The following is a 25956-nucleotide window of genomic DNA, read 5'->3' as shown; positions in this document are numbered from 1 at the left end:
CCGGCGAGCCGCGCGCCTCTCCCCCCTTTCGTCTCTCTCTCGGGGCATGCTCCCTCCCCGCGGTAGGTTTCCTTTCTCCGTGGGCCACTGTGACACGGGGCTTTTGTTTCGTCACGTAGCCAACTCGTCGAGGAATGTTTGATGCGCTGCTTGCCTCACGTCGCCGGAAATGGTTTCTTTTCGCGTACGTGTCTAGTGCGCGCGCCCCGGTCCTCGGTACTGGCACGCGCGTCTCAGTGTCCGCCGCAGGGTCTTTTTCGGAACGAGGCCGCAGTGTGCGACGCCTCACACGGCGGCGACTTGCTCGCCCGTGGGCTGGCGGCACTTAGCCCAGGCATCTGGGTCACGCCTGTCGGCGGAACTGGCTCTGCTCTCGCCGCGGAAGATTCGCGGCTTTTTATTCGCATTGAGCCCCACGTCGGCAAAGAAATGTGGGGCAGCTGTCAGAGCTGCTTACGCAGATTGCCCTCGACAGGCCAAAGGTGCAGTGTCACCTTAGTGCTCGGTAACTTCGTGGATGAAGCTAGTCAGTGGTCGTCAGGGTACCCGCGTCGCGCTGCCTCGCAGCTTTTCCATTTTCCACCACAGCGCAGGGCCTCTGTCCGTCGGAACGCCGTTACCTCAGCGTTACGGCGTGCAGCGAAGGTAGGGGAGGGGAGAGAGCTACTTTCCCTGTCGGCCCCCGCCCGACCTCCTCGGCGGCGGTGCATCTAGGTCATGGCTCGGCGGAGGGCCTCGTTCGGCTTCCCGAAAGTAGGACCCCCCCGTCAGCGATGGTGCCGCGTCCGCTTTTGTTTCCGGCTCGAAATCGGGGCCAAGTTCGGCGGCGGCCATCTTTGCGTCGTCTTTCCTGCAGCACGCGCGCCCCTCTTGCGCCACATTTTTGTTTCTCCTTCCGCAGACGGCCTCTTTCGGTAGCGTCCTTCGTGTTTTCGGTTTTTGTCGACGACCGTGCCGCGGCTATGGTGCCGTCAGTGTGCGGTGCAGTTCATATTCGGTAGTACTAGAAGAGGGAATGGGAGTGGATACAGCGAAATTGTTACGGGCGGGGCGCACCACGTCACAGAAGTGAGCGTAGCCCTGCAGGGCACGTTGTATTCAGTAAATGCGCATACCCTTATGTGCACTACAGTTCTTGACGTCATATTTGTGCGGTGTCTTTTTTTTTTTTCCAAGTGAAGGGTGGAGCGTACGCCAGCGCTGAGTTCTGACTGAAAGTACATTTATTTTGCTCATTCTGCACTGTAATCATTGACGTCATATGACCAGCAGTTTTTTGTGTGGTGTCTCTTTTCTTTTCTAATTGTGGGAAGGGAGAGGGGATAGCGGTAGCGTATACGTTAGGCGAGGACTCGGCTACAAGGATTTCAGTGTGGTTTACATAAATAAAGGAAACATTGGCGAGCTCAGCAATAGTTGTGCAGTGTTCAACACGAAATACTTATGCTCGACGAGATCGCGAAATGTCTTTTTTTGTTGTTGGGCTTCTGGATAAGGCCTTGTTCACACAGCTTCCGTCCAGCCAGAGGTGGTGGCTGCAGCTTCCAAGGCCCCTTTCTATAATAGGACGCGAGTTTATTAAGTGCATGCTCCCGAATGATGTCACCGTGAACGTGGAAACTAAAAGCTTTCAACAGTGTCTTTCCTTATTTTAGATCGCGCTCACACAGAAGGAAAATTACGCGTTTTGTGGTTGCTTCGACAGTAGGTCTTAACAGCAGCCTCTGCTTAAAGCACGAAGTGTACAGCGCGTCACAATTTCCACCTGTCGGATTAATCGGAGGAGAGTTATGTTTTAGCGACTGAGACCGCGAATGTACCTGCAGCGAGTGCTTTGCGCGAAGTACCGTATTCTGTTGACGGCTGCAGGAAGTGTCGGTCCAGATTGATGTCACCTGGATGTTTAACGATCGTGTTTGTAAACGACACTCGCGCGAGCGGCGCCCGTCACTGGGTCAGCAGGTGTCGCTATCGCGGCGGTGGCGGAAGTCTGCCGCCGCCCGTCCGGGAGGGAGCGGAGATTTGCGCGCCGTCCGCGGGGCGGCGCTTTTCAAGGTCTCGCTGGCCGAGTTCGAAGACCCCGGCGCCCAGAATACCCCGGCTGTCCTTGATTCTGCGTCACGGAAGTGCGCCGCTTCCACCCTCCCCCCGCTTGGCGACCGCTTTATCCGCGCTTTTCCTTTCTCTTCTCCCTCCTCTCGCCCGCGTTTCTCTCTCCCGCGCCTCCGCGGCAGCGCACGCACGCCGGCGGGGAGCCGCTTTCTCCGGCCTGCCGATGCTGCTTGCGCAAGCCGCTCGCCCGTTTGTCCTGCGTGTTTTCAAAACCTGGAATAATCCCGTTTCGAAGGCGCCCTCAATGAGTGCTGCCCCGTGCGCTATTGATGACGCACCGGGGTGGACTCGCTTCACGCCTTTTCTTCGCTGCTATGCAACAAACATCCGCGTTGGCGTTCTAGGATGTAGCCGTTTCCCTACATATCAGTACGAATAAACACTAATAAACACCTGATAGTACTGCCCCCTGCGAGTTCAGTCTCTCGTGATGCGACATCTTAATACCCCGGCGGGGTTTCGTGAAAGCTTTTACGATGACGCGGTCTAGCTTGACGCGCTTATCGCAGTTGTCAAATTTGATAGAAGTAGTTTCCTGGTTTTTGTCGGTTTCGCTGTGCTGTTTACTGTCGCCTCGCGTGTTCACCACCTAAACACCCGTCTGGGACATCGGCGGCGGCGTTTTGTTTTAGTATATGTCATATGTTTACGAGCGCTCCGGTGTTTTTGTTTCATTGTCACGGAACTCCATTTACGTCCATTGCATGTTGCTACTGCCGCAGTGGAATAGTTTCCGTCATCGATTTGTAGCTGGCCGCTTATTTCTTTCCCGTCCGCATTCCGTTGTTTGATTTATCGACCTGGAAACTGATACTGCCGGACTGATTCACTGATGCGCCGTAAGCCTGGATCTCAGCCACTTGTGTGGCTCGCCTCTGTGCAACGCTCAACCGCGTACAAAACGCCGCTCATTTCTAGAGGTTGTGCTAACAAGAGACATTTGCTTGTGTTTATGCAGTGGACACGAGCCCGCAGGATGTCCGGCCGAGCCTGCTGTCGCGCTGCGAACGCACCCTGCAGCGATGCAGCCCGGGTAGAGACTCCAAGACGCTGCTGCAGAACATCCTCCAACACCAGCAGCCTACCTACTCGGCCCTGTCCACCTTATGTAATCCGGCTGTTTCCTGCAGCAGCTCAGGTAGGGTGCTCATCTCTCAGGGAGCCTATTGGTGGGTGCCTCCCTTATTTCATGGCGTTGCTCACGGGACTGTCGGGACGTGTTTTTTCAGGCTCCCTTCCACCGAGTCCCGCTGACAGCGGAGTGTCGGATGTCGACAGCAGCAGCGGCACGCTGAGCAATGACGAGTCCAAGGCACGGTTACAGAGCACCCCTGGTGAGTCTTTTTACCTCGTTGCGCACTCGACTAATATCGTAGATTGTTGTCACAACGAGCCTTCTGTTCCGCAGTTCCACCTCCCTTGACTCCAGAATCTCCGAGCCCGAGCGGACTGGGCTACATCCCCCCGTACTGCCAAACCGGCGTCGCACCTCAGCACTACAGCAACCGGCCTCCAACATGTGAGTGTCATTTCTCGGACCTCGGCACCCGAATGAATACTGGTGCGTTTTAGTCGTGTCGGAAAAGGAAGCAACTTTTCAGGAGGCGCCAGGGTCGGATCTATCCGCGCCATTCCTGGAGAGGGAAGTGGGCGTTTGTCATGGAGGTCTGGTTGAATAGTCTGTAATCGGGATGTTACACAACAACGAGGTTCAACATAGACTCCCTATGTAACATTTCTTACATAGTCGCTATTCAAATCCACCCCTGAGAAGTACGAAATAACCAACACGGGCTGAATTCGCGTTCGCAGAGAAACGTTTGCGCTAGCTCTGGCTACGTGTTGACGGTCCGTGCGGCCACGGGGAGCAAGGATTTCGGGCTACGGGGCAGAGGCGATTCACCACGCCGACCCAATTAGACCCAGACAGGGAAGCCGTTACGAAACAGGGCGTAAGAGCCAGTCTCGGCTTGGAAAGTGTGTCACGGGGCGACCCGACGATTCAACTGGGTCACGGCGCGGTTTCCTTTTTCGAGCTGCGCGCTGAAAACGAAGCCACGCTCCATCCTTCGGCGGCAGCGGCGGGGAAGCGGCCGGACTTCCGCATCTCGACCGCACAGCTTCTTAGTCGAACGCCGCTTCGTACCACAGCCAAAAACGGGTCTCTTTTGAGCAAGAATGGCAGGCAAGGAGCGGCACACAGCGGTGCGTCGCATTGTGTGACCCCGGTTTTGTGGCACTCCGCGCCCCTGTTTGGTGTATTTCAAGGTCAACCAGCGGGAGGAAGCGGAACTCCCCTGCCTAGGATCGGGGGGCTGCAGGCCCGACCACTGTCCGGGTTTCTCGGTCGCGGAGCAGCGGCTGCTTCCTTTGCCATTGAGGGGAACGGATGTGTTACGCGCTCACGCAACAGGCGTTGCTCCCATTGTGGATTTCCGTTGGTCCGCGGTGGAATCCGTGTGCCGCAGTTGCTCCGAGCGCGTTGCGTAATCGCTTTCCTTTTCGGCGGCCGCCCGAAAATGTGAACCGCGGCGGACGTCGTGATGTAACAACATGCGTCCTTATGAAACGGCGGCCTTTATTTGGTACCGCGGGTTTCACTAACGAAAATATTCAAAAAGGGACAGTTTCCGAGCAAGCGCTGGAAGACCCATTTCGAAAGGAGCGCGCTTGGTGAGGCCCTTCGACAGGAAGCGGGCTACTTCCGCTATTGTCTGGTGCAAGGCGAGCCTATTTCGAGGACCCCCTCAACGAGCGGGACTGTCGCCGATAGCGGCGCCTTGTTTGCCTTCCGGGGAGCCAAGTCCATCGCGTTGCTACTCGCGAGCCGGCCCCGTATCTGCTTTCGGTGCCGAAAAACAAGCGCCGCCCGCTATCTGCTGCTGCCGGCCATGGCGGTGGAGAAGGGGTTAGCAGCACGTGACGGTCGCCCACCAACGGGCGCGCGCGCGCGCAGGTGAAGAAGGCTCGCCGGGCGTGGCGCTCTTGGGCTGACCTTGGCGCGAGCCGGAGTCGTTGAACCGGCGGCGCGCGTTTCCTTTTTTTGGGCTCCCCTCTCCTCCGGAGCCCGCTTCGCTGGAAAAGCGCGAAAGTGCTCCCGTTCGTGGCGGCTCACGCTGGAGCACACTTGCACAACGCCCACGTCGGACGGTCGGCAAAGCAGCGCAGCTGACGGGATCCTGCGTTATCGACGCCGATCGCCGATAGAAGCAGGTTTTTGTTTCCCGTTGCGCACCCCATGCGACACAGTGCATCCGTCGCTCTTCGGAATATCGACCGAGTGGCGGTGCTCCTCCCCACCGTTCTTCTTCTCCCCCCCTCTGGAGCTGGCGGAAATTGAAGTAGCGCGCGCCAGCTCCCCTTCCCCGGGCGGAGGACCAGCTCGGCTTCCTTTTTCTGAAAGGCGGCGGCATTTTTCACCCTCCTGCTTGGGCGTTTCTCAGGCTTCAAGGTTAGCGGGTCACTGGCACCAGGGAGGAAAGCGAAGGAGGCAGAGAAAGCGCTCCCCCCCCCCCCCCTCCCCCGAGGGGGTCCGCTAGGCGCCGCCGTTTCGGGGAAGGCGGCCTTTGTATCCCTCCCTGCTTCGCGCTTTGCTGTGACCCCTTCCTGTCTGCGCACGAGCCGCGTAACGACTGCAGGAGGAGGAGTTGACATGAAAAAAGAAACAAAAAAAGACGCTAAGTGGTCGCTTTTGCAGTATGTAGTTGGACTTGGTCATCACTTCCGCTCGCAGCGCTTCCAGCGCTGCTGCGGAAGAGTACCACGATGCCTCCGCTGCCGTAAAGGTACCCCCCCCCCCCCCATGCTTCGGTTTTAGCGGATAATCTGATGCGTCTGGCTGTTCATCATCGGTGTCTTGCGCGGGTCACCTGACAACAGTGCGTGTTTTGACTGGGGATTCTTGTTTTTCTTGTTTCTGATGCTCGGCTGAGCAACCAGTCAATGGCCAGAGCGAGCTGCGCATTGTGGTTGCGGTGTTGAGGCGAAACCACACGATAACTATGTGCCATTATGTTAAATACATGAATTCTCTGCTAGGAGCGATTAAACAGTCTTTTAAAAATTGCGGGGAGGGGACCAGAGGTAAGAACGATAAATAAGCCGCCAGGATTTCAAGGCACAGCCGCTCGCAAAGTGGTATATTGCGCCTTGATTTCAAGCTGTCCTTTTCGCGTCGGGGGCGCTCAAGCCGGAACAAGTGAACGACAGTAGCGCTGCCATGTTTCAAAAACAGGGCAAGTCGCTACGAAGAGGTGCTCTTGAACGAGAGCCAACGACAGGAGCCGCGTAGGCCGACAAGCAGCGAGCGGTAGAGCCACTGAAAAGAAAAGCAAGAAAAGACACTCCGGGCGTCTGCCATTGTGCGAGCTCTTCCGGCGGGCTGACGTCACCGGCGTTCTCCCCCTCTACACCTGCACTGCCGGAGTCAACACACCTTTCAAGGTTAACCCGGACCCGCTGCGCCTGCCTCGGACGCCCAGCGCCGCCGCGCGGAGCTTCTTGAAAATGCGGTTGCCGATGGCAGCCTCGTGTCGTCTGCTGCGCTTCGTGCCAGGAGGGAGAGGGAAGCTTTTCTCTTGCGTCAGCGCAATGATTTCGCCTTATGATCTTTGACTCTCTTCCTTTCTCGGTTTAAATTTTCTCCCTACATCGCCCTTATCACGCGATAGTGGTCGGTGGCGCCAAGGTATGCGCAACTGCTGTTTAGCTCGCTGGGTTCTAACCGGGAAGCTCTGTTCGTTTCGAGTAGTATGTGCCGTTACCTTGTGCGACGTTCCGTTTCGTTTCTCTCGGGATAGCGGAGGCACTCTTTTTTCTTCTGCTTTCAGCTTCCTCGCCTGACCTTCGCGTGTGCGCAGGAAACTATCTGCTTTTCAAGACGCGGCGGCGCTTGGGCTATGGGGAGAGCACCGTTTTCGCAAAAGGAGCCCTACTCCCTCCCGCCGCCGACTGTCTGGTTGCCCTAAGCGTTGCATGGCAACCCGGGCCTTTGAACCCTGCGCGCTCGATTCGGAACGGGGTTACTATGGCAACAGAGCCACGCAGCCGGGGGACAGCTCCGGCGGAAGCGGCCGACGCTTACCCTCTTCTTCCTGCCTTTTTTATATACTTTTCTTTGGTACAGTTCTCTCGTGTGCTCGCCTTCCTCGAAACAGAGGCGATGTTCAGAGCGCCGCTATCTAGTGGGGCTCTCGCGGAACGTCTAAGTTATCATACTCGAACGCCATTATACTCGAACCACAGATATGTTAGCGCGGTCAAAGGCTTGAATCATCCTTGGCGGGATGCGCAATTTTGAGCGGTCTGTTAGATAGCTTTGCCGACTTCGAACTGTTCAGGGATATGAAAGTGACCATTATTGAACACTACACAAGAAAATTGCCCCATGGTCAGAGCGAGCGGTGCAGCCACTTTTACCTTTTTTTTTTTTTTTTGCCTTGGTGTCTTTATTGAGGGGAGGGGGGGGGGGGTGGAAAGCAAAATGATCATCTGCCTGATGGTAGCCAAATTACTGCGTAGGAAAGCCAGAGTTATCGCAGGTCTTTATCTCTGCATTAGGGGCTCAAACCTAGACCAGTGTTGTGATTTCTGCCAACAGAGACTGCGGCCCATAGCTAACGTGTGACAATGTAAACGTAGTGGCTTTCGCGTGGCAGCCTGCTTGTGTGTGCAGCGGCTGAGTTTGCGCGTCTTCCACAGATGCGGAGCTGCAGCACCTGTACCCGCCGCAAGCGCACTACCGGCCGGCAGGATCCGTGGTGCCGCATGGGGCCAGTGCCCAGGCCAGCTACCTCGAAGCGGCGGCGCTCAAGAGCCCGAGCCACACGCTGGCATACCCAACCCCTGTGGCTCCACACCCGGGCTTGCCTCTGGCTCTCACCCAGCGCACGGGCTTGCTCCACCCATCGGGCATCCCCACATCAGTCATCACAGCTCACACGCCGGGCGAGGACATGGGTTACTTTGTGGAAGACCTCTCTTTCCAGCCACCTACCAAGAAAAAAGGTGGGCATCGCTTGCCTTCTTGGGGTCTCTCTGCACATTGACAATACCATTTCAGATCTTTCTCTATCAACACTGAAGATTGAAAGCTGACTCAGCGTTTATAATTCAGGAAAAGTGACGTACAGATGTTTTCTCAAGCAAAATGCAGTGTGTCAAGACAGATTTTTTTTGCACAAATCCTCGAGCTTGAAAATTCATCTGGATTTCATTATTAAGCAGGCTTGGTGAATTCGGGAATGTGAGTTGTGTACACGACTGACTTGTGCGCTGCGTAAAAGCAGAAAACATGCATATAAAGTTTTAGTGTGTCTACTCTTTTGAGGAAAGAGGTGTGTGAAGAGGTCGAATGGCAGACACTTAACGTGTGTTTCTGTTCACTCATCTGGCTTCCACAGAAAGCTGCAGAAGTGACTCACGGTGCAACGTCTCTATTTCCTGCTGCAGGAAGGAAACCAAAAGCAATGCTGCACGATGCTGGGGGCCCCCTTAGTGGCCTGGCTTCTTCTTCGCCCTCATCTTCTCTGAAACAGCAGCGCAAGAGCCGTGAGGGTTCCACCACATACCTGTGGGAATTCCTTTTGAAGCTGCTTCAGGATCGCGACTACTGCCCCCGCTACATCAAGTGGACCCACCGTGAGAAGGGTGTCTTCAAGCTGGTCGACTCCAAGGCTGTCTCCCGCCTCTGGGGCCTGCACAAAAACAAGCCCGACATGAACTACGAAACCATGGGACGGGCGCTCAGGTGCGTCAAGTTCATACAAGCCATCACTGGCTTTATTCTGTTTGTTTCAATTCATGCAGAGCGCAGAATTTTGATTTTGGATATTAGGCAACCAACGTTTTTAACTTGACTACATTTATGTGAATAAGCTGCCAGAATTATGAAGCTAGTCTTATTAGTTTGAGAGACAGCACTGCCAATACAATCAGGTTCTTCAAAAAGATTAATGAAGCACAAATTCGCTGCTGTTGCTCAAGGTGAAGCGATCAAGGTTGACTGTAGTGCGAACATGGTTGCTAATTGCCTAGAAAAAAAGAAGCAGTAACTGATCCCTCTTGATGTTGTCAGTTATGGTTGCTTTGGTTATTTTTTGAACAATTTCACTGTGCATTGCTTTACTCCCTGCAAAGTGTAGTATCTGCATAGTGACAAAAAAAAAAGCTGCAACACAGCAGAATTGAATATGAACTGGAATATGATTTTATTTGTGTTCTATACGCTGCAAATTTCCCCAGTGATGGGTGGCTAGAGAGAATCCTTCATTTGACCATCTTGCCTTTCCGTCTCCTTTATCTGTGAAGCACATTGTTTAAATTGCTGTTTTTACACATGCCAAGAGGGATTTGCGATATCACCCTGTACGGAAGCACTGCTTGGGTCCAACTTTGGCGACAGATAGTTGTTGCTGGTTTGCAGCAGGAGTAAATGCTTTGCTTTCTCGCTGCACCACATCCTTTGCTTGTGATTGTAGTAGGAAAAGACACGTTTGCAAGTTGCCACATGCACTTGTGTGTTCTCTTAACTCAAGCACTCTTTCTCTTTTTTTTTTCCCCACAGGTACTACTACCAACGTGGCATCCTGGCCAAGGTGGATGGACAGCGTTTGGTCTACCAGTTTGTCGATGTACCCAAAGACATTGTGGAGATCGACTGCTCAGGGGCGTGACAGGGTGGCGCGAGCACCATGCAGATTCAAAATCTGGGACCCCACGCTACGTGTCTGTGATGAGGAGAGTCTCTGCCGGCAACCCCCTCTCCACAAGATAGCATCCCCTTCCTTTCCCGGCCCATACCCGCTGGAGCGGGATTCCGGTGTAGAAGAAAAAAACAACTGTGCAGATGCAGAAGCTGCTTCACGAGTGCATGGACAGTGGACATTTGTTGCAACTAGTGAGAGTGGCTCTGGCGCTGCGGGCCTCCAAGGCCCACCCCAGTGACCCAAATGGTGCTGCAATCAGTTATTTCTGCAAGCCAATGCTTGGAACTTTGTGCTGGCATTTGCAGTCACTATTTATATGCGGTCCTTATCGGGGCTGCTGGCTTCGCCTGTGGAGGAAGGAGTACCTGTGCTTTACTTTTTTTTTTTTTCCTGGATGTGGCATCCACTGCCTGTGGCGGCTTACTGGTGGACAGGAATCCATGTTTTAGAGATATCACAAAGCTATTATTGAAAGAGAGGTACAGAGAGATTCTATATAAGAGATATACTACCTATCACAGTTTTATGTGGACGCAGAATGGTGTTTCCTCTTGGGTGCAGACCTCAGCAAGAAGAGCTTCTAATAGGGCTTGGGGACGGATGTCATTGGAGCTGTCAGTTCGGTCAGCGCCTCCTTTCCTTCATTTTTTGCACCGGCAAAGGTCAATAATGTGTGTTGTCATGGTACTGCTACTAATTTACAGTGCAGTTTGATTGTGAAAGGGTCTATCTGAAACTCACTGCCATCTGTTTGTCTTGCTCTGATTGGATGCAAGACGGCTGGCGGTGTTTTGCTCACATATGGTTTCACTGATGGAACGGGGCAGCTCCGTGACTGGTAGTGCAAGAACAGTGCCTGCAGTGCAGTAGAAGCGACCCTGGCCGCTGCCGATAGGAGTAGAACAAAGCACTTGGCACAAGGGAAATGTCGCATTCACCACCATTGCTCCTTGGGAGGTCCGAGCTCACCATGTCTGCTTCTGGAAGAGATCTGTGCCCTGTAATCCCGCTGTGCTGATGTGTCTGGATGTGCCCTTTGTTTCCTGCTCCGCTTTGTTGTCGTGTTTAGCTACCTGGCCACTGCTGGCTGACCAGTGTGGTGTTGTGTTTCAGGGAATCAAATTTTTTCTCATTGGCAGCACGGATCAGCTTCACTGCATGGCTTTTTCAAAGAATACTATTAAGAAATGACTGAACCATAGACCTGTCTGGAAAGGGAGCAGTATGTAGCCTAGCTGTGACGTTTGTCAAAGGTGCAGACCAAGTGCTTGAAAATGCCGTCCCCCGATTGCTAGGCACAATCTATAGCCTTTGAAAGAAAAGGTGGAAAGTGCTTTGAAGTGAAGTGCCGAGAGGAAAGTGCTTGAGTCTTTCGAGTGAAGGCCTCCGTGTGAGAATGTTGTTGAGTTTGAGGACGAGTCTGTTGCAGAGTTTATATGAAGAGTGCGCAAAGCAAATAAATTCTAGTAGCAACCATTTTACACAAGCCACATTGTACATAAGCTCAGAGAAATTATCGCACAAGCCTCCTTTACTAGTGCACTGCTCGATATGGCAGGAGACACTGCTGTCATTGGAATTGAGGAAGCTGCCTTTGAATTCCCTGCTGTGATGAAAGCCACCGCAGCAGATTGCAAAGGATTTCTGGCTTGACTTACAGTATTTCCTCAAAACATGCGTGGCAGTTAGGCTTCTACAATTGGATATTGTGGTGCTGTAAGGAGAGCCAGAGTGACGTTGCTTGTGGGACCCTTGTGGTGGCTGAGGGGTGGCCAGAAAACACCGAGTGATCCTTCCAGTTTACATTACTGTACATACTAGCTGATGACATCAGAAGGCAAATGCTGTACTATACAGTTGTGTGCACTGTGTATCTCAAGTCACAAAAAATGCATTTTCATTGTGGTTTACTGAATTGTGAAAGGCGGTGTCCTGAGAAGCAGTGGGAGAGACATGTAATGTGCGTGCTCCACAGGATGTTTTTCTTTTTTCATCTTTGCAAATGCCTGTACATCTTGGGGTCTGTCCTGTTTTGGTAACGTTGCTTCACCTGCCTCCCCAGTTCCTCGGCCTCATTTTCCTTTTGCTTCATGCATTGTATAAACATGCAACATCAGTTTTGGCATATTTCACCTCTCCCCCAAGTGGGAAGAGACATGGAAGTACACTTGTGAGATTCCATGCTTTTAAAATATATTTTCATGTGTTGTGCTTTGTACATACCTATGTCCTAATAAATTTAATGTACTACTTTGGGAACAAACACAGTTTCTGCTTTGTCGTGCACTTTATAAAAAACACTATCAGAGCGCTAACCATGAATTGTGTTTGAACCTAAAGATATGAAGTTGAAATTTCACTGTAGACATTTTTTGCATGTGCACCTGCTTAAAGGCAGTGCTGTCCTGAACATCAATTGAACATTGAAGATTCAGTCCTCTGAACCTCTCAATTTTGCTATCACTGCATTGCCATAATAGATTGCAGAGAAAAGAACTGAGAGAACAAGCTGTTGACAACTTGGCTTGACAAAGCTGCAGCTCCTATCAGGTGGCAGCAGCATATTTATACAGCTATATAAGCATAACAAACAAACTGATTGGTGCAAAAAAAGGTAAATAATATGTAATACATCTTACAACTACGTATAGCACTATGTAGCAATGCACCTCTTGAGTATCCACTTCTCAAATGGGTGCTACCAGAGCTGCCCATATAGAGGCCATATTAATAAACAATGCTCCATAGTAGGTTACAACTTATAAAAACAGCAGTTGCTAAGCATGGGCAATGGTCCAGTTAATCTTCGTTGGTCTTCTTCTTCTTTGTTGCTGCCTTTTTGCAACGTCAGGTCCTCGGGGTGGAGGAGCGGTCCGTTTGGCGTGCAACACGTTGCAGAGATGAGACAGATGGGCAGACTTCTTGGCGCGAATGAAGAACTGATGAATTTATTTACATTATTTACGTTACGAACGGTGTGGTCGCTACCAACAGAGGCAAACTAGAACGCCAGGCCACGGTGCGCCCACAACAACACCCTGTCCTGCCTGGCCGACGACTTAACTTGCGTCGCGCTACAAGTAGCGGTTCCTCGGAGCACGGTCAGCGCATGGCATAACCCGGTCCGCACCTCTCTTTCCTAGTCTCCACCGAGAGCTCCTGATCAAAGTCTCCCTCTGAAGTCTAAGCGGTCGGAAAGTGTAGCATGGGGAAGGTTACAGGCCCAAAAGGCGTACGATCCAGCGCGCCTAAAAGGGGACGCTTAATTGTTCCTTTCCTTTTTACTTTTTTATTTTTTTCCTCTTTGGTCGCCTTCCACCGATGTCTCGTACAGCTTTTGGTAAGCACCGCTGGTGGCCGCTGCGTTTGAGTGTGTTTGTATTATTATTATTATTATTATTTTTTTTTTTTTTTTGCCGTTGGGAGAGTGGAATGCATGCTGTGCTCGTGGGTGGAGCGGCATATGGCCATTTCGAACTTGAAAATAACCAATTCCTGTAAAACGCACTCCTTATTGGGCACTGAAATGCTGTGCGAGTTGATTTAAGGATGTGTTTTTAGCGCCAACGGAAACTGGGAGCCATCGGTGGAAGGCGACCAAAAAAAAAAGGAAAGGAACAATTAAGCGTCCCCTTTTAGGCGCGCCGGCTCGTACGCCTTTTGGGCCCTTAACCTTCCCCATGCTACACTCTCCGACCGTCCCAGGCGGCTTCTCCAGAAGGACCAAAACCGCAGCAGACAATGCAAGGGGAGCGCGACGCCGAGCGCGCGCCTCCTTCCAAGGTCTTTCCTGCCGGCTTGGTTTTACTTCCGTGCCCGGCGGCCTTCTGCAAGCAGCATTTGCCCCAAAGTTTTGCGACGGCTGAACAATTGAGGTGGGGGCGACTCGAGGAGCCGTTAAAAAAAAAAAAAAAAAAAAAAAAAAAAAAAAAAAAAACTAAAGACGCCGACTCAAACACTTCCGGGTGTGCAAGTGTACATGGCCCACCCAGCCCAACGGCCTGCAAACCTGACTGTCCGCGGTGTGTGTTCTAAGGCGAAAGCCTTTTTTGGCTCATACTGTCGTGGACAAAATGTGTCCCGCTTTTGCGGCGTTCTGATTGGCCGAGATGAGATGACGTCATAGAGGTCTCGACCAATCACAGAGCACCACCACAGTATGCGCGAATGCGTGCCTATAGCCATATTTCAATCAATGATCAATTACTAATTAATGAGCTAATTAACCAAGTTATGATTAAGTAATTCATTAATTATTTGCTTAATTACTAATTAGTGCCAGTTGCGTAGCAGAATGCGGCATTCAGGCTTTCGCCTTTCACTACTTTAGTCGCTAAGGTCCCTCGAAATTTTTACTCCTCTGAGCAGTAAACGGGATCAAATTTGAATATTTGAACAAAAGCCAGGGGCACTGAACTTATTGAGCATTTAATTTGGTCTGATGGTTAACTCCTATTTAGGCAACTAGAAAAGCCTTAACAGCGGACTACTTTGTCACGGAGGAATAGTGCGTGACGGTTGCTGCATACTTAGGTTGTATCCAACTATAGGGCATCTTTAGTGACATGATAAATAATCAGCGCTAAAGACTAGGACGAAGAGCAAGAAGCAAACAGGACGAGCGCTGACTCGCAACTGAAGTTTATTGAAAAAACACACAATATAAAAACCCAAGCCAAGCCGCACTAAACCACACATTAAACACATACAACGTTCAAGAAACCCAACCTCATTATCTACTAAAGAGATTGACGGTCCACTAACACATTTTTCACCTAATCGCATGGTATGCCTGGCCTCAATGATTTCCAGGTTAATCTGTGCCGGATGGGCATCTCACGTAACGGAGGCGGCCTCAAGGAAAAAAAACCTCCTGAGATTGGTACAAGCCTTCATCATTAGCAGAGTGGGCTACGCCACGCCATATCTGAACCTAAAGGCAGATGAGAGGAGAAAGATAGACGCGCTCATCAGAAAATGCGTTAAAAAGGCCCTAGGCCTCCCAACATGTACATCGACGGAGCAGCTACTGGCCCTGCACAATACGATTTCAGAAATCACGGAAGCGGTTAAAACCTCGCAACTTGAAAGACTCAGAACGACGCGAGTGGGAAGAGCTACGCTAAGTAACCTTGGAATAGCCACAGACAGGGGGCAAAAGGAAAGGGTTGACATTGACAGGAAAATCAGGGCGCACCTAAGAATCCCTCCCCTACCCAAAAACATGCACCCTGAGTTTAATAGGGAAAGGCGACAGAAAAGGGCGGAAGCGATAGAAACAATATATCGGAGCAAACCCCCAAATGAAGTTGCCTACGTAGATGCGGCAGGAAACAGACACAGTCGATACATGACCATAGCGGCGGTAGATGGGGGAGGCACCCTCATCACGGTGGCTACCATACTAGGGAAAGAAACCGAGATAGCGGAGGAAGCTGCGATAGCGATCGCTTGCGTTGGCACCAAAGCTAGATATATTATTAGCGACAGTAAAACTGCAATCCAAAATTTCAGTAGGGGGAGGGTAAACCCCCTCACCACCAAAATTTTAACACAAGGAGTGATTGATAGGACGATCAACATCATCTGGACCCCGGCGCACGAATCTGTCAGCGGTAACGAGGCGGCCCACAGTGCAGCTCGAGATCTCTACCTCCGAGCTGTACAGGGTGGCTCGGCTCAGGTAGAACATAATAGAGAAGGGCGATTAATTTCGTATCAAGACATTACAGAACACTACAGGCAATGCCGGAGGCGTTTCCCCCCACCAAACACGGCGTTAAATAGAGGTCAGGCAATGGCGTGGAGACGCCTGCAGACTGGAGTATACCCAAACCCAGTACTAAATAAACATATCCGATCGGACTGCGAGGACGATAAATGTAAAAAGTGTGGGGCGAGAGGAACCCTCGACCATATAATTTGGGAGTGCGCTTACTCCCCAGGCAGGGCGCAAAACATTTGCAGTAGGGAAGCCTGGGAAACCTTATTGCGAAGCTCGGACCCTGAGCTCCAACTCACCGCCGTCCAACTGGCAGCAGAGGCCGCCGGCGAAACCAAACCGGCCAGCATCTAATGCGACCATCCCGTGCGGCTGGGCCGCTAAGTCCCCTCCCCCTTACAGGGGGGTGAGACAGAGCGGCCCAGGCGGTGTGGTCCTTCTCTGTTGGACAATAAAAGCTCTCAACAACAACAACAACAACCAAAATATCTGTGTGTTAGAAAAGGCAACCATCACGCCCCTTGCAATGCGAACCAAATTAAGAGCCTCTACCAATCTCTAATGATGTCTCGTGCTTTCGTAACCGAACATTAATACACCTGCCCTTTGACCCACATACACTTTATCACAAGATAACGGAATCCTGTATATCGCTCCTACTCTACTGGGAAAATAGGAAACCTCATGCTTCACCCGACACGTGTTTCTTTCTCGGACATTTTTCTCTGCTTTGTTCTTAACTATGCTACACATTTTTGACAGTTTATTTGGTGCTGAGAAGACCACACTAACATCATACCTTCTGGCCACATTTTTCAAATTGTGTGACAGACCATGCACATATGGCAGGGCCACATATCTTTTTGCATCTCTCTGTCCAGCCCTTTTATGCTCCCGTGAACCTGCGCACGACTATATTTTACATTTTTGATCAATTTATCACATGTTCTTAATATGACGTGAACAGGTTGACAAAAAGGGATGGGTGCAAAAATTTTGAGGAAGGATACCCTGTTTATGGAATTGCTTCCTGATGAAGACAAAACAAGTAAAATCGCCAAAATGCAGAAATGAGTTTCACATGATGTCTGGGCTGTATCGTGGTCCCGAAAATTTGTTTAGTTGGTGGCTGCAAGCTCACCCGTGCGCGAGTGGGTGATCTCGAAGGCCATTACTCGAATAAAACAAAACTATTAAACAATTTAGCAGGTGGAAGGTGTGGCAACCCTGGTTCCGTATGCCGAGTTGGCCGTTATCTCCGTGACCAAGTTAGGGTAAAGTGAGCTTTTAGGGTGGCTAACGAAGTCACTTGATTGATACCACAAGTGGCAGCCATTTCCGGTTCCGGCGTTTCCATCAATCAGATAATTTGATGTCAGGGAGATGACGCTTCTAAAAACGGCGCAAACTCAGAATACGGACCCTGCAGGTTCGTATTTAGAGTTTGCGTTTGATTGGTAGAAACGGCGGAATCTGAAAGGATACAAACTTCTGGTGTTGGCACATGATCTTTCCAGTAATGAGCACTTGGGTGGCCTAAATGTCCATGCGAGACCGGCCTCTTCAGCAGGTGGCATGGCTCACATACCAAACCAGAGACCGCAGCTCTTGGGACGATTAATATGATCGTTGAACGAAAGTCCTCGGCTAAACGAATAATCTTGGCTTATTGCCAGAGCAGAGAAACGCGAGGTCATCTGCGTAAGCTAGCTACTTTCAGTTCGTGACGCATTATACGAAAACCGCTGAGAGCTTACTGTTTGAATATAGGCCGAATAAAAGTTACATGGGGTTTTATGGCGCATAAGCGACTGTGGGGTTATGATGCGCCAAAAGACCGAATAAAAGCGGGTGCAGTGGACACCCGGCCTTGTTTTACAAAAGACTGGCTGGGGACTGACTGTGAGAGACATCCATTACTATCAAGCGTGCTAAACGTTCCTTGTAGCAAAGGCGTACGCCAGTAGAAACAACAGAACGAAGATTTACACGACCTAAGAGGGAAAAATTCAGGCCACTTTGGCTGACTAAAGTGCTTCACGGTGGAAGCCTTACGCCGCTGATGTCTGCTGTACTGCGTCTATTTCTATATGCTCTGTGCTGCGGCGTTTGAGCAAGCGTCAAATGAAAGGTGCCGCACGGACGCTTGGATCGAACTCCCGGCGGGGCCAGCCACGTGCATGCGCGAATCTCCTGGTGACGTCATCAAGTCATGACCGGATGTGACGTAATTATCACACCTGGTCATGACGCCACGGCCGATGACGTCACGTCATAGTCAGTCATCTGTCATTACTCATGACTATTTAGTTATGACTATAATGACTAATTAGTAGGAGCTAACGACTAGTTAATCATTAGTAAGTATTAGTTAGTGACTAGTTAGTCGTTAGTACTGGTTAGTGAATTAGCCTGATTCGGTAATTAACTAATACTTTAAAAATTCATGGCGGGTGGCTCAGGCATGTATGGGTAGCAAAAGGCAATACTGCCCATACCAGGACGGCTTGCTGACCCTAACCTGGGGCACATCTAATACGTGAGATGAGAAAGGGGCAGGATGAAATTGAGGGAATGAGATGAGGGATGAGGAAGAAAGAGGATGAAACTATGAGAGCCGTTATGCCGCCTTCGTAATGGTCGAGACATCACAGGCTTGAGGAGGGAAAGATCCGGCGATGGTGGCAGGCAACCGTCGCCACATAGAGACGGCACGAAGGAGCCAGGATTGTTCGTGGCGCACAGTGCGTGCGAGAAGCGGTTGGAGGGTACCAGTGCGGCGGTTGGGACGCGGGCCATAAATCAGCGTTTGCTGGCCTGGTAAGGCAAGACGGCAAAAGAGGCGTATCGTAGAAGCTTGTACGCGTGAGGAGAGGGGCTGCCAGGATGCTTGTCGGAGAAGAGTCGCCGATGAGACTTTTGCGTAAGGCAGGCGTTGATTTCGTGGAGTAGTCCGACGATAATAGGTATATTCTGCTCATCGCTGGACACTGGCAAGGCGGATACATAAAGCAGCAGAGTTTGGTAGCCAGACTGCACAACAGTACTCCACTATGGGAAGCACAAGGGCCGTGTAGAGGCCTCGAAACGCACTGGGAGGCATGTATGCTGTGAGGCGGGTGATGAAACCCAGCATATGCCTGGATTCTGCAAGTGTGCGGTGAACATGGCATGAAAATGACAAGCGTGCATCCAATTCAATGCCAAGCACTGTCGTTGTTGTCACGCGCTGAAGGGCTTGGCTTCCAATGGTCAGCGCAGGTGGAGTAAGACGAGGGTGACGCAGGGTTGAGAAGGTTATTGTGGACGACTTCATGATGTTTAAGGGCAACTGCATGGTGTTGTAGTACCCAGGAGTGATAGGTATTGAGGTCGTTCTGAAGAGCGGAGTAGTCTGCTAGCGTGTGGATTGCTTGCAGTAACGAAATATGTCATCAGCATAGAGAATCGAGGCAGCCTAGATTGACAGTAATACTGTCTATGAAGATGGAGAAGAGAATACGGCCAAGAACACTGCCTTGGGGTACACCGGACAGAACGGCTCTAGACGTGGAAGTGGACCCTCGGAAAACAACGCGCTGAGTTCTGCCACGGACAAAGGACTGCAGCCAAGAGAACACAGACCCTGAGAGTCCGTTGGCTGCATAACTGGAGAGGAGCCGATGTTGAGGGAGATGATCAGACGCACGGGAAAAATCTAACTGAACGAGTTTGCAAGGTGCCAATGTGTGTATATGACTATGTGGACCAGCACAACAAGACAAGTGCGAATCTTGGTGTTCAGAATCCGTTCAAATGTGCGACATACGATAGATGTTGATGCAATTGGGCGATACGAAGACAGAAGGTCACCTCGTGCCCTATGCCCTTTATTGGGATGATGCGAGCCACCTTCCGTGCGGAAGGCACCACTGCAGCATCTATGATGTGCTGAAACATCTTGGACATTAATGGCGCCAGATAAGAGGCCGTACGCTGTAGGAGCAGGGAACGGATGCCTGCAGGTCCAGGGCTCTGGAACGGTAGGATGTGGGAGCAAGCTTCAGTGACATCGTTAGGAGTTATGTCGAGAGAGGACAAGGTAGGCATGTGATTTGGTAAGGTCACTTCTGGTAACGGGTCGAATTCAGGAATGAAATGGTCTGTAAAAATCGAAGAAAAGTGTTTGTTGGATGCTTCTGAGATGCGACCGGCAGAGCATACAGTCTCTCCATCAATCTGGAAGGAGGGGCAGTGCGATTTCTGCCGCTTTGAGTTAACATATGCCCAGAAAGGCGTAGATTATTTTGTTGCGCGAGCAGCAATGCCTTTCACAAACGCCCGATGAGCCACCCGAATACGTTTTTTCAGGACACGCTGGTGCTCTTTGGTGGTGTGGTGGTGGTGGTGAAAAACGTTTATTGATCCAAAAGGGGTGGATGTATGCATCCGCCGAATCTATGAACATCCAGCCCTTACAGATACTGGGTGGGGTCCCTCCCTAGTACGGGACCCCAGTGGCATCGGCCGCTGCCCGGGCGCGCTCGACCAAGGCCTTTTGGGCCTGCAGGTCATAGCAGCCGAGCAGGGTCGCCTCCCAGTCCTCCCGAGTGGGGTTGGGGTGAGGAGGAACAGCTGGGTTGGATGGGCAAGCCCACACCATGTGGTAGATGTCCGAAGACTTCTCCGCACAGTGCGGACAACTGCCCGTGAAGGAGGGATTAAAATGTTTTAGTGCTGCCGGGTACAGCAGAGTGTTGGTATAAAGACGGAGTAGAAGCCGCTCCTCCGTCTTAGATAGACCTTTACTCGGGCGAGGGTAAAGGCTATGACAAGATTGATAATAAAGAACAATGTCTTTAAAAGAATACGCGGGTTCGAATTCGAGATCCTGATCTAGGGGGTCGAGATGGGAAGCCCGGAAAGAGAGCGCGCGGGCGGCGGCGTCGGCTGCCTCATTCCCCTCGAGACCCATATGAGCAGGAGCCCATACTATATTCCGGTAAGCGGGGTCCCCTGTGTAGGTGCAATTTTGAAGTAGTCGGTAGGCTAAGTATGGCGCCCAGCCTTGCTCGACGTTCCGACAGGCCCCTCGCGAGTCGGAGATAATTGTTTTAGAATCAGTGTGGGTAGCTGCCAGCGCAATGGCGACCTCCTCCGCGTGGGTTACGTCACGGGCGCGAAATGTAAGTCCGTTAACAGTTTTGGACTGGTAGACCACTGCGGCCGTGTACCATCCCCCATGGTGGAGGCCGGAGGCGTCCACGTGGTAAATGCCGGGTTTCGACCCATAATGGCGGCCCAGGGCTTCCGCCCGCGCCAGCCATTGTAATCTTCACGTGTCATGTTTTTAGGAAGAGGCAGCGAGAAGGTAGTCAGGCAACAGGTTTACGGGCCCGCCAGTACAGCTGTTCTTTCTGCCTGCACAAGGCTACGATGTCTCTTGTGATCCACGGGGAATGACGTTAGCGTCGAGCTCGTCTCGATGGTATAGTGTCAGAGGCAAGGGCGAGGAGCAGTGAAGTATATATGTCGTACATGTTATTAATGTCTGGCTCGGAGAGCACAATGTCACAAGAGGTCAGCAACATAAGCCGGGTCATGTGTTCGGTATCCAGTCTGTTGTACGAGTGCACCAGCCGTGCCACGAACAGGTACAGATGTCAGCGTGTCTAGCTGAATTGCCCGTTGGTCATAGCCAGACTTTTGATGACATTTCACTCGCGGACAAAGGCAGGGTTGTAGGTGAAACAAAGATCCAGGTATGAGGGAGCACCATTGTGCGACAAATATGTGGGGTCAGTGCACAGCCGTGTCAGGCAGGCGGTGTCCATTATTTTTACAGCCTTATTTCTAAGAGGCATTCCGATGTGGCATTACAAGGGATAAGAGTAGTGGCGTCGCTCCAATCAATGTGAGCATTGAAATCACCAAATATGTCAAAATTCGCAAACGAATTGCGCAGGGAGGTGAGGCGTTCGATCGTGGAGCGCAGCAAAAGAAGAGAAGACTGCAGCGAAACTCTTGTAATCAACATTAGAAAGCGTGATAGGCCTGTAGCCGTCTTCAGAATCGGAGTTTCTCCTTATCACCAGTTTGTGGTATTAACACAATATGACTTTTTTTTTAAAGGACTGTGACAGAAATCCCAGATCAGTGCAGCAGCGTGGAGGCTAGGAGCCCTGTTCCGCCAATCACAAAGTGTGTCAAGTGTGCTCCTCCGCGCCGCGTCGTCTGCTCGCGGCGTATGCAGATATGGCTATAAAAGAATACGAATCTATCCTGTCTACGTGCCAAACTTTGTAAAAACATTCGTATGCTTTAGAATTGCCTTTTGAGTAGCGTTACGCTGTTTGTCACATTCGCACTTTTAGTTCATCGCACGCAGTTCCAGCGACTAGCAACTGCAATCTTGTGGCGCCATCTGATTTTCCGAGCTGCAACCATTCTGTCATCAAACCAGTAGGCGTCAGCCTCAGGTCATCCCCTTATGAATGAATGAATGAATGAATGAATGAATGAATGAATGAATGAATGAATGAATGAATGAATGAGTTTCTTAAGCTCATGAATGTTACTGTAGGTGAGATGAGGGCAAACGAACGCCAGATGTACCATTTATAACCAATGAAAAAAAAAAAAAAAAAAAAAAAAAAAAAAAAAAAAAAAAAAAACGAAAAAAAAAAAAAATACAGTAAGCGCATGCGAAGTAAGGCGCCCTCCTTCGATAGCGCTGTGTTACGTTTCTCCACCGAGAAGTGAGACAGCTGACGCGGCCACCGCATAGCAACAGGCAGAACCGCGAGCGGATCGGCCATTTCGACGCCGTTCATCGGCCGCGCAACGCTTCCTCCCGCGGGCAAGACTCGACGTGTTCCTGCCACGCGCCAAATGTGTGTGCGTGCGTGTGTGTGGGCAAACGCCGGCCAAGCCTGGAGCTCGTGAGAGAGGGAGCCGTCCTCGCCCGTCTGCAGGAGGTGGAGGAGATGAGGTCGGACCATCTGCGATTGAGTCATTCGTCGTGAACCAACATGTTTGGCTCTCCCTTTCTTGTGAGGGTTTACCCTTTCCCTGTGAAGTGGAAAAACTATAAAAAGCAGCGGCCAACTCCGCTGAGACAGAGACTACTTTGACGCGCCGTTGGCACGACGCTAGACACCAGCTGTGTGAGAGTGTCTGTATTCTCTCCGGGTCAGCTTCTCTGCCCGTATCTTCTCGATGTTGTAGTAAAGGTTGTTTCGTTAAAAGACGCCTCGTCTTTGCTGGCACCTTTGATGCCGTCCGCCGTCCACGGAGCCGCCAGGCCAACGCTACCGAGGGGCCGCGCGCCGCAGCGGTACGCTACCCCGGCGCTCGCGACCCAAACCTAACAACTGGCGTCAGCGGTGGGTTGAGCACGCGATCCCCACACGTAACAATTTGTGGCAGCGGTGGGATGACGACGACCAAACCGTAACCGTGGTTGGAGGGACGAGCCAGGCGATACCGTCGTCCAACAACTGGTGAACAGCGGAAAGCGGAGAGACGAGGACGACCAAGCAGTGACCGTGGTCGGTGAAACGAGCCAGGCCTGACCGAAGTGCAACATCTGGTGGGAAGAGCGGAGATGTCCGAGGCGTGACTCGTGAATCAAAGCAGCTCAGCGGAAAGGCGGGAGCAGTGCAACGAGCCCTGTGTGATGACTGGTTGCCTGCAGCGGAACGACTGCGTTGGATTCTTGGCTGCGAGGTTTGGTGAGTGCGGGACTTTCTTCTACTGAGTTTTGCCAGGCTTTTGTTAAGTAGAGAACAGAGCTGGTAATTGTGTTGTCGTTGTTGCTGGGTTAATTGCAGCAAGGCAATAGTGGGCAGTAGAGAAGGCAGCACTCGGAACAGCCATGGGTTTGGATTTGAAGTCGTTGCGCAAACCGAAATTGCTGGAGCTTGCGGAGGAGTTGGGTCTGGATTTGTCAGACAAACTCAGAAAACCAGAAGTGTTAAAGGCTATTCTTGCGTTGGAAGCTGAAGATGACGAGCTTTTGGAATGCCTTGAGATCATTGACGAACGTAAAGAGGAACGTCAAGAGAAAGAGGAACGTGAACGTAGAGAACGTCACGAGAAAGAGATGCGTGAACGTAGAGAACGTCACGAGAAAGAGATGCGCGAACGTAGGGAACGTTTCGAGAAAGAGGACGCCCGCGTAAGGAAACTGATGCAGCAGGAGATATCAGCACATAGAATGAGCGTGGAAAGGATTAAAGCTTGCAATGCCATTCAGTGTAACGGTTCAATACCGCGAGATGGTCCGCCACCGTTCCTCATTGCGGAGGATGTGGCCGAGTATTTGGCAGACTTCGAGAATGTCTGCAGAAGTAAACGTTTCGAGCGAGATAGTTGGGCGCAGATGTTGGTAGCTCTTCTCTCCGCTGAAGCGTCGGAAGAAATCAAGCGATTGGTTGGCGACCGCTTGAAAAATTACGATGAACTAAAAGAGTCATTGCTGATACGATATCAGATAACGCCTCAGGATCTTCGGAAGAGATATGAGAGCGAGAAACATTGTAACGAGGCATACTTTGATTTGGCCTATCAGTTGAAAGCCGCTGTAAGCGAATGGCTAGACAGTGCGGAAGTTCCGGAGCAAATCGAACTTGCATCGGACTGTGAGAAACAGCTTGGGGAAGCGGCCGAGCAATGTGACCGCAGTAGCGAGCCGACCGAGGCTGTAACAGAAGAGCATCGTGTTACCTTGGTCGAGCCACTAGCTGAGACGGTTAGCACAGGCTTAATCGGCGAGAAGTCCGAAGTGACGCCGTTAAGCGAGGTGAACTGCATGCCGACCCAAGTAGCTGTAGGAGATACAGTTCCATCACATGAGAGTGGGGAACTGGTAATAGCTGAACCGCCTCTCAGTGCAGAAGCTTGTGTAGAGCGTGGCGGAGAAGGAAACCAGCTAGGAAATGACAGAATTTCGGTTTCCGAAATCAGCTTCATCGTAGAGCAGGGCACGCAGAAAAACGAAGTGCCGATCAGGGAAACTGCGCAGCCCGCGAGTTGTGATCAGCCAGGGCAGACCGACGAGGAGTGTGCGTCCGCTGTAGAGAGCGAGACTTGCGAAGGCGACAGCGAGCGACCAGAGCAGAGTCAGAATCGTTCGTGCCCTGATACTACGCTAGGTTGTATTCGCGAAAGCAACCCCAGTGCGAACGCGGACGTGGCACACATGACCCTCACGCAATCCGAAGCGCCCCAGCTGTCGAAGGAGCTTGATCGTGCGCTGGTTAGCTCTGAGCGAGGCGACGCACTGAGTGGCGAGCCGCCAGAGCAAATGTCTAGAAGGGGTACTGACGCGACTGACGTCAGCCGTTGTTTTCGTTCGGACTTGACTGAAAGTGAGTCATGCGCTGCTGGCTGCGATGCAGACGCTGCACCGCACTTTGACCGCTTCGACGACACCGGTGTCCTACTAGCTCCGGTTACCGCTAGCTTGCCAGAGCTCGCGCCGAAAGAAAGTGGGACTAGAGTATTCAAGTCCTGCCACCGAAAAACGCGGAAAGGCAGGCGCGAGAAAGAATGCTGCCATCGTAAGAAGAGCAAACTCAAACGATTGCAGAAAGAAAGCAGAAGGCTAGTATTCCAGCGCTGCCGACGAAAAACGCGAAAGGGCAGGCGCGAGAAAGAATGCTGCCATCGTAAGGAGAGCAAACTCCAAAGATTGCGAAAAGAAAGCGCAAAGCATGTGTTTCAGTGCTGCCGTAGAAAAAAGCGGAAAGGCAGGCGCAAGAAAGAATGGGACAAATTGAAGCTATCGCGAAAAAGAAAGCGACTATCCCAACGGCACAAATGCGCCCGTGCCGAGAAAATGCGTGACTGGTGCGCAACCCGTAAGGAGAGGGATAGGTTGTTCAGAAAAGTGAGTAACTTATGCTCATGTGTTTCTTCGCACAGAAACAGGAAGGTAAGGTTGCTCCGTGAAACGGACAACCGAAGTTTTAGTGAAAAGGGTGATCTCAATGGTAACACCGATGGCTGAAGTCGGAGCCCATGACGTGAGAAGAAGCCTGTATTCACTAGTTGGTGTTTTTCTTCCTGGCATAGGATTTTGAACATATTGCATTGCATTATTTTTGTTTGAGAATGACGTTTTTGAAAGCGCGATTTTCAAATTTGTGGACGCGTTCCAAGTGCTGCTAAGCTGCCCTTTAGTATAGATAGGGGCATAAGAGGGAAATAGTCTGGCAAAACTTAGTGAAGATTGTGCCGTGCTTGCTGGCTGACCGGTTGAGTTTTTAACGTGGTTGTGATGCTGTAGGTTGTCAGAAATCTCTCCTGAAGACAAGTTGCAGAGTGCCTTGGAAACCCGGACTTGCCAAGGAATTCTTCAGGCTGACTGGCTCAAGAGAAACAGAGTCGGATGAACCCGGCTAGCAGCAACATCCCGATCCCTCCGGACAGCGG

At 51.4% G+C, this 25956-nt stretch overlaps 1 protein-coding gene across 5 annotated transcripts in view; it reads left to right on the top strand.

Annotated features, from left to right (window-relative positions):
• Positions 1-12081, top strand: part of Eip74EF (Ecdysone-induced protein E74) — a 248097-nt gene extending 236016 nt beyond the window's left edge. For all 5 annotated transcript variants that reach the window (XM_084601385.1, XM_084601383.1, XM_084601384.1 and 2 more), the window contains 6 exons: positions 3071-3250; positions 3342-3446; positions 3521-3631; positions 7813-8118; positions 8563-8860; positions 9677-12081. In XM_084601385.1, coding sequence (XP_084457511.1) covers positions 3071-3250; positions 3342-3446; positions 3521-3631; positions 7813-8118; positions 8563-8860; positions 9677-9785 — 1109 coding nt within the window. In that variant the 3' untranslated portion in view covers positions 9786-12081. The remainder of the gene's footprint in view (positions 1-3070; positions 3251-3341; positions 3447-3520; positions 3632-7812; positions 8119-8562; positions 8861-9676) is intronic.
• The last annotated feature ends 13875 nt before the right edge of the window (positions 12082-25956 follow it).

Source organism: Amblyomma maculatum, chromosome 4 (genome assembly GCF_055883805.1).
Source record: "Amblyomma maculatum isolate TAMU_Amacu chromosome 4, ASM5588380v1, whole genome shotgun sequence".
Lineage (NCBI taxonomy): Eukaryota > Metazoa > Arthropoda > Arachnida > Ixodida > Ixodidae > Amblyomma > Amblyomma maculatum.
The sequence above is the reverse complement of the archived record's forward strand: the minus strand, read 5'-3'. Positions and strand labels throughout refer to the sequence as shown.